This window comes from Phytophthora cinnamomi, assembly GCF_018691715.1.
Source record: "Phytophthora cinnamomi strain GKB4 chromosome Unknown Contig30, whole genome shotgun sequence".
Lineage (NCBI taxonomy): Eukaryota > Oomycota > Peronosporomycetes > Peronosporales > Peronosporaceae > Phytophthora > Phytophthora cinnamomi.
This window is the reverse complement of record NW_027150963.1, coordinates 94,024-101,916: the sequence shown is the minus strand read 5'-3', so window position 1 is coordinate 101,916 and position 7,893 is coordinate 94,024. Positions and strand designations below refer to the sequence as shown.

At 53.3% G+C, this 7,893-nt stretch overlaps 3 protein-coding genes across 3 annotated transcripts; all 3 read left to right on the top strand.

Moving 5' to 3' along the window:
- Positions 1-1,813: 1,813 nt before the first annotated feature.
- IUM83_10142 (uncharacterized protein) lies at positions 1,814-2,389 on the top strand (the record flags this gene model as incomplete). Its single annotated transcript, XM_067934628.1, has 1 exon — positions 1,814-2,389. The coding sequence occupies one exon, from the start codon at positions 1,814-1,816 to the stop codon at positions 2,387-2,389; it is 576 nt and encodes a 191-aa protein (XP_067793058.1).
- Positions 2,390-2,914: 525 nt separating this feature from the next.
- On the top strand, positions 2,915-4,817 carry IUM83_10141 (uncharacterized protein; the record flags this gene model as incomplete). The annotated part of the gene is made up of 7 exons (XM_067934627.1): positions 2,915-3,010; positions 3,104-3,256; positions 3,336-3,439; positions 3,504-4,014; positions 4,087-4,176; positions 4,242-4,538; positions 4,617-4,817. The coding sequence occupies 7 exons, from the start codon at positions 2,915-2,917 to the stop codon at positions 4,815-4,817; spliced, it is 1,452 nt and encodes a 483-aa protein (XP_067793200.1).
- A 151-nt stretch (positions 4,818-4,968) lies between these two features.
- Positions 4,969-7,850, top strand: IUM83_10140 (ATP-dependent protease La; the record flags this gene model as incomplete). Its single annotated transcript, XM_067934626.1, has 4 exons — positions 4,969-5,378; positions 5,435-7,132; positions 7,206-7,541; positions 7,610-7,850. The coding sequence occupies 4 exons, from the start codon at positions 4,969-4,971 to the stop codon at positions 7,848-7,850; spliced, it is 2,685 nt and encodes an 894-aa protein (XP_067793138.1).
- Positions 7,851-7,893: the final 43 nt, after the last annotated feature.

The following is a 7,893-nucleotide window of genomic DNA, read 5'->3' as shown; positions in this document are numbered from 1 at the left end:
TCCACCATAACAACGAAGTTAAGTGTATATTTATAATATTCATAGACAACTTATTATGTAGTATCAAACATGCTGGCAAGAGCCGTGCCATGATAGCCTGCCACCCAACCGGTAGATATTTTAATCACGCGACGGCGACGCAGACAGTTGTTTGCGAGCATAAGCAGATGCAGGTTGCATCATGCAACTCAGCGCTCACCCAGAACCGTTTTTAATGAGGTCCTGTGTATGCTCATTCGTTATTTTGTCACGATGGATGGCGAAGACTTCAAGATATTGGAGGCAGCGCTGGCATTAATCGACGAGTGCGATGGTGACTCCAGGATTGACCCTAAGTGCGACAGAGGCGATATCAGTTCTCTGGTTCTACCACTACATCAACCAAGCGACCACAATATGATAAGGTGTCGGCATCGAGAGAAATCCGATGAACTGGAGGTCCTCCGCCTCAAGGCCAATTTGTCGTTACCAGGAAGGAATCGCTCGAGAGATCTACAATGACTCGAGTTGCTCGAGCTGCGAGTGGAGGAAGCAGGACTACAGAACCGAGTTGACATCCTCAAAAAGCAAACTCGCCAAGACGGGCCGAGTATCAAAGCTTCAGGTCTAAGTGGAGACCCTCAGAGCGCCACCAGCAATCTATACAACGCATGGAAGAACCTGGCAAGTAAACAGAAACGACTGCGAAGAAACGCGGAGTTGGAGAATCTACAGCTTCGTGGGATCCTCGCCAGCCAGGTGAATGGTAGCGCCTCGATAGAGAGGATATTTCTGAGGCAAGCGTCCATAACGTACGCACCCTAGACATGTCTTGCTGTGTCTATCGACGCTAACAGTGCCCGGTTATTGTTTGGTTGCGACACCGAGATAGACTTGGCTACATGGTTGAAACAGTGGAACAATTCTTTGAGGCACAATAAACCTACTTTACGAATTTGTGGGTATGTCGGTCCACGCAGTAGGCCCGAAGTTTCTGGGAACTTACAACGATATACCAGGACTCCATTGCTCCTACAGGTTTTAAACGTAAATAGAGAACCTCTTCACACACTTACAATGTCAGCGCCGCTGTTAGCTTATTCTCAACTACCTACTACGAACACAAGAGTTTCCTTTCTCACTGGAGTGACGCATTTGTTTTTCTCTGCTAATTTAAATACCGATGTACTTAAGTATTATATGGTGCGAGTCCAGCACGTTCGTTGTAACTTGGGTAAATAGAACCCAATTTACTGGTGCGCTGCAGCATATGCATCAACCAGCACGATATCTGGCATCGTTTGCCGCACGACCAGGACGGGACGCTCCCGGAATAGAAGGCGCATCCACACCGCGAGGGGTTCTGTCGACGGCAGCCTTAAATGCAGTATTCTCCATCAGCTTCGCCAATAAAGTTTTTGCACCAGGCATTACATTACGCTGCACATGACTGGCATACATGTACGGTACAGCGATACCGCTGTGAGATTTCCATGCGCCATCGCCAAATCTATAATTTTTCATATGGTTTCCCCGCCAAATTTAGAATAGGGAGCTCCACCGGTGCGGACGTTCTAAGACAGTTGGGCGTCTTGCAACGAATGCGAGTCGAAGGGTGTTCAGGAGGTTTCGTCATGAGCAGCAATCGTGTAGAGTCTACTAGAAGTACGCAAGTACGGTGTTGATTGCGTCGATTAGATGAGCGAGCCAGACTGTTTAGATGAGCTTATCACGCGCTGCCACCACTACATGTATTTCTCCATATGGAAAAGTAAACACACTGGTTTGTTACTGAATGCCGATGTGGCAATTGCCATTTCTCAATCTGACACCGATGTTCCAGACGACGTACAACGACGAAATCAAGACGCTCGAGGCAGCTCTCGCGTTAATTGATGAATGTGGTGACAGTTCGGCAACGGTTTTCGTCGGCGGCGACAGCAGCTCAACCTCGCGTGACCTTTCTGAAATCGATACTACTCCGTTCAACATGGAAGTAATTTGCAAAGCTGATTGCCAAGAAAGCTCCGACGAACAGGAAATTATTCGCCTCAAGGCCAAACTAACGGTACCAGGACGGAATCGCTCCAGAGATCTCCAGAAGCTGGAGCTGTTACAGCTGCGTGTCGAAGCTATAGCACTGCAACAACAGGTTGATGCACTGGAAAACCGAGGCCTTCTTGGTGCTGAAGGCTCCCGCAAGCCGTGTGTTTCACCGAATGGCTCCGCTTTGACTAAGCGCTCCAGTGATATGCTTACTGATGCGTGGAAGAATCTGGCAAAACGGCATCGAACACTTCGGAGAGAGGCCGAGCTAGAAAATCAAAACCTCCGCGAGCTGTACGCCAATCAACTGAAAACAGCAACTTTGCTCCAGAAGCTGCTTATGAAACAGGCTTCGATCGCGTAAGTGCTACTTGAGGTCGTAGTGAGAGCTCGACAGAATGTCTAACCGTTCGTCGTTCTTCTTTCCGCAGCAATCGGTTTGTTCATTGCAAAGGCGCAGCAACGTATAGACGACTCCAATACCGACAGCAACACCGTGTTTAACCTGATAGACAGTTGATTTTTGCCGATGAGATCTCATTTTCCAGTACGTTAGTGCGCCTTTCTCAGACAAACTTTGATACATGTATTTCCTGGCCAAACATGTCACTATAACTGCTTCGAGCTAACCTGAAGTCGCAGGATATGTCGTAGACACCTCGCATTCTCACAACCGCCTCTGGCATGCAAAATATACGTGTGCAAGTCTTTACGAAACGATACCTTCCTTACTGTTAAGTAAGTGTATCTTGGTAATGGGTACATTGTTACCCTCCTATATGTCATGTTCGGACCATAAGCTATTCAACCGGTTTTTAATGTGTGACTACATAATTACGCATTTCATCGAATTGAAGCCGCAGGATCACAGCGACTCGGGCGCGGCACCATGCGGACGATGCTGCCGCTCACGAGCAGCCTCGCACGACGCACCATCGAGAATGAGGAGGCCCAATGCACATACAACCGTCTCGTGCTGACCGAGGTGCGCTGCACTCGCTGCAGTGAACGGGGGGAGCAGCAATACCTCCTAGAAAATTAATGACACAATTGCGTCTTTTCCCGCTCCTTCTCGCAGGTGCAGAGCGTGCTGGACGAGATGGTGTACGACGTGGAGAGCTGCGAGCACGAGTGCGAGCTGGTGAGGCTCAGGCGGCGGCTGGCGGCGGCCGAGAGCTCGCTGACGGAGTTCCAGGAGCGCGAAAGCGAGCTGATCCAGGAGAGGCAGCAGGTCCGGCCGACGAGGACTGAGACGGCTCGGTGCAGGGGAATTGACTGCAGCTTTGGGTGCCTTTGTGGTCACTGTGCAGGCTTACGAGTATGCGGTGAGGGTGGAGCAGGAAGGGCGGGTGATTATGGGCAGGCTGAACGAGCATCTGTCGGTGGTGGCGGCGGAGCTCGCCAAGAAGGAAGTGTGCGTGGCTGCCAGTGAAGCTTTGAGGTTGCGCGGAATGATTAAATTGTTGTTTGTGGTGCAGGGTGGACAAGGAGCTGCATCAGGCGAAGGAGCAGCTGAAGCTGACGGGCCAGCTGTCGAAGGAGCTGGCGAGCGCTCAACGCGAGATCCGGGAGCTGCGAAGAGCTAATGATATCCAGTACATTCTCAGGAAGAACAGCTCGGTGCCCGCCAAACTTGCGGCAGACCCGAGGATACCGCCACGAGTTGGCCACGCGCCTGTGCAGGCGATGTCAGTTCCGGAAGGATTGGTGACTTCCGTGAAGCAGGAGGAGAACGTGTTCTCGCAGCTACCAGACAAGATCATGCTCAAGCTGTTTTCGTTTTTGGATGAAGACAGTATGGTCGCGATGAGCGTTACCGATAGAGTGCTAGTCAGGAGGGTGAATGTGATGTTTGGTGTCACGACACCAAGCACGTTGGCGAACGGTGTTCCTCCCGGTACGTCAAAGCAACGACCACCGTCACCTCCAACGCGCAAACAATCGAAAAGTCGCGGCCTAAGCTTCATAGGTTCATCCGAGAAAGACAAGGTAAACCTCTTTGACTCTGTAGCGGATTGCTGCCGCTTTCTAACACGAATGTGCGCTTGTTTCTCGATGCAGCTATCAAAGGTGGATGCGATCGTAAAGTCATTAAAACCCGACCAGATCAAGCTCTTCCACGACATGTCGACTAGAGTAAAGACATTAGAGGTGAGCGCCGTGTATATTATATTTGGTAGATATCAACGCATGCCTCACATGCTCGATGCGTGCAGGCGCATCTAGCTCAAGTGCAAACCGAAAAGGAAGACGTAGCTGCTCGGCTGTACAGCGCGGAGAACGTGCGCGATTTCCTGATGGAGAAACTGAAGGACCTAGAAGACACGCTTGCGAACAGCATGACGACGGCAGCGAAGAAGGACGAGCAGGCGGGCCTGGACCGCGAGATCATCGGCTTCCTGGATGCCAAGACGCAGGAGTACGAAACCGCGCTGCAGGAGTACGCGCACCAGAACAACGGACTTCGAATGGAGATTGCCCAGTTTCACGAGGAGCACGCCTCCAAGACCAGAGTAAGCTCACTCGAACAACATCAACGCAGTGGAAAATTCATCGTACTCACCACTCTCAACCCCCAATGCTTTTCGCAGATCATCCAGGACATGGTGGAGCTTTTGACCGAGGAGAAGAAGGAACTCGAGGCCCAAGTCCGCTCGCAACGCAAAATCCTGGTTCGCGAGGTCAAAGTCCTCCGATCTCAGACCCAGCAGCTCTCCAACGAGAAGGACCACTACTTCACGCAACTCAAGCAACTCAAGCACGCGCTGCAGCACCTTGACGAGCTCAGCTAGGTAACTTACCACACTAATCCTTCAAGAAAGTTGAAGTCACAATATCTCCCCACTCGAGTGACATCCCCAACATTCGAGAACGTTGGTGTGTGCTACGCAATCATCGCCGTCACCTCCGATCCGCACAATCACTTCTGCTCCTCCGGTCATCATGGCGACGGCGGCGCTGCGTCGCTTCGCGCTGGCGCGTCCTCGCGCCCACGCGGCCGCAGTCCACTCGCTGCGTCTCCAGCGCGCTCCCGCCTTCGCAGCGCAGCGCGTGACGCCCAACCCGTTCGCTCGCGGGCCGCAGATATTCCGCGCCTGGTACTCCAGCGCCAGCCAAGACGACAAGAAACAAGAAGAAGAAGAGAAAGAAGAGAACGATGACGACGGCGTCGAAGTCGTGATCGACAACGGCCTGGCCACCGTCGGCGAGGGCGACAACGCCCCCACGTACCCGCACGTGCTGGCCATGCCGGCGCACCGCCGCCCCTTCTTCCCCGGCGTTGTGCTGCCCATGACGATTACGAATCCGGAGGTGACGAAGGCGCTCATGTCGCTGAAGGAGAGCGGCCAGAAGTACGTGGGTGTTTTTTTGAAAAAATCGAGCGGCGACCCGCTTAAGTCCGGCGGAGGGTCAAGAACCTGAGCGAGATCCACCACGTGGGCAGCTTCGCCCGCATCGACAACATGCTGCCGTTCGACGCCAACTCGGTGCAGGTGCTGATGGTCTCGCAGCGTCGCATCGCTATCGACGACATTCGAGATGAGGGACCCCCCATCCGAGTCAACATCAGCAACCTGGACAACCCGCCGTTCGACCCCAAGAGCAAGCTCATCCGAGCCTACTCGAACGAGATCGTGGCCACGCTGAGGGAGATCGTCAAGATGAACCCGCTGTTCAAGGACCACATGCAGTACTTCTCGCAGCGCATCGATATTCACAACCCGTACAAGCTGGCGGACTTTGCCGCGTCCGTGACGTCGGCCGATGGCGAGGAGCTGCAGCAGGTGATGGAGGAGATGTCCTGCGAGGCCAGGCTGAAGAAGGCGCTGGAGCTCATCACCAAGGAGCTCGTGCTCAGCAAGGTGCAGCAGACCATCAAGGAACAGGTGGAGGAGAAGGTGTCCAAGAACCAGCGCAACTACTTGTTGATGGAGCAGCTGAAGGCCATCAAAAAGGAGCTTGGTATGGAGAAGGACGACAAGGACGCTATGATCACTAAGTACCGCGAACGTCTGGCGCAGTTTGCGCCGGGAAGTATCCCTGCCAGCGTGAACGAGGTGGTGGAGGACGAGCTGAACAAGATGTCGATGCTGGAGAAGAACTCGTCCGAGTTCAATGTCACCCGCAACTACCTGGACTGGCTCACACAACTGCCGTGGGGAAAGGCTACCGAGGAAAACTTTGATCTCGCCAAGGCGAAGCAGATCCTGGATGAGGATCACTACGGTCTCAAGGACATCAAGGAGCGCATTTTGGAGTTCATCGCGGTTTCCAAGCTCAAGGGTGATGTCCAAGGTAAAATCATCTGCTTCGTCGGCCCTCCTGGTGTAGGTAAAACGAGTATCGGCAAGTCTATCGCTAGATCGCTAAACCGCGAGTTCTATCGTTTCTCGGTGGGTGGTCTCAGCGATGTCGCAGAGATCAAGGGCCACCGCCGCACATACGTTGGCGCGATGCCGGGCAAGATTATCCAGTGCTTGAAGTCGACCCAGAGCTCCAACCCTTTGATCTTGATCGATGAGATCGACAAGCTTGGACGCGGATACCAGGGAGACCCGGCGTCCGCTCTACTGGAGCTGCTGGACCCTTCGCAGAACAGCGGCTTCGTGGACCACTACATGGATGTGCCTGTTGATCTTTCTCGGGTTCTCTTCATTTGTACCGCCAACGTGACAGACACTATCCCCGGGCCGTTGCTCGACCGAATGGAAGTCTTGCGTTTGTCGGGTTATGACTCGCCGGAGAAGTTGGCGATCGCGAAGGAGTATCCTGTTCCTAAGGCCCGCGAGAAAACCGGTCTGCAGAAGGCAGAGACAACACCCGAGTCGTTGGGCCTGACGGATGAGGCTATTCTGACACTCGTCAAGCAGTACTGCCGCGAAAGTGGTGTTCGTAATCTGGAGAAGCACGTGGAGAAGGTCTTCCGGAAGGTCGCGCTTGAGGTTGTTGAAGACATCGAGAGCGCCAAGGCGGCGGCTGAGGCGCAAGATGCAGGTGAAGCAACTGCTGGTTCCAAGGACATGGAGGAAGTGTCGGAAGACCAGGACCGTTTCCTTATCACGCCAGAGAAGCTGTCGAAATACGTCGGCAAGCCGATCTTCACATCGTACGTACCTCTTGTGCAGATAGTGTTACCTGGTCAGCGATACTGACAAAATTGTTATGGGTTGTCATATTAGAGACCGCATGTTCGACAAGCAGTTCCCGGGTGTTGTTATGGGGCTTGCTTGGACAGCCATGGGAGGAGCCTCGCTGTACATCGAGACCACGAAGGTGTACACGAAGGGCGACCGCTCGGGTCTGATTACCACAGGCCAGATGGGATCTGTCATGGAGGAGAGCACGAAGATCGCTCACACGTTTGCCCGTAGCAAGATGCATGCTATCGATTCAGAGAACAAGTTCTTCGAGGAGAACGAGGTTCATATGCACGTGCCGGAGGGCGCCACACCGAAGGACGGCCCCTCAGCCGGCTGCACCATGGTGACTGCGCTGCTCTCGCTCGCTATGAACAAGTACGTACTATTATGCTGCTTGATAGTGCCTGGTATCACGTGCTTAACAATTTTGCTTTGTTGAACAGGACGGTCAAGCCTGACCTCGCTATGACGGGAGAGCTGTCGCTTGTGGGCAAGGTGTTGCCGGTGGGTGGTATTAAGGAGAAGACCATCGCTGCCAAGCGATCAGGCGTCAAGACGCTCATCCTCCCGCTCGGTAACAAGCGCGATTTTGACGAGCTGGAAGACTACCTGCGCGAGGACCTGGAAGTGCACTTTGCCGACTACTACGACGACGTGTATAAGGTCGCTTTCGAGCAGGAGTAAACATACCACAGGAACGCTCGCGGTCAGCTTTATACACGCATAA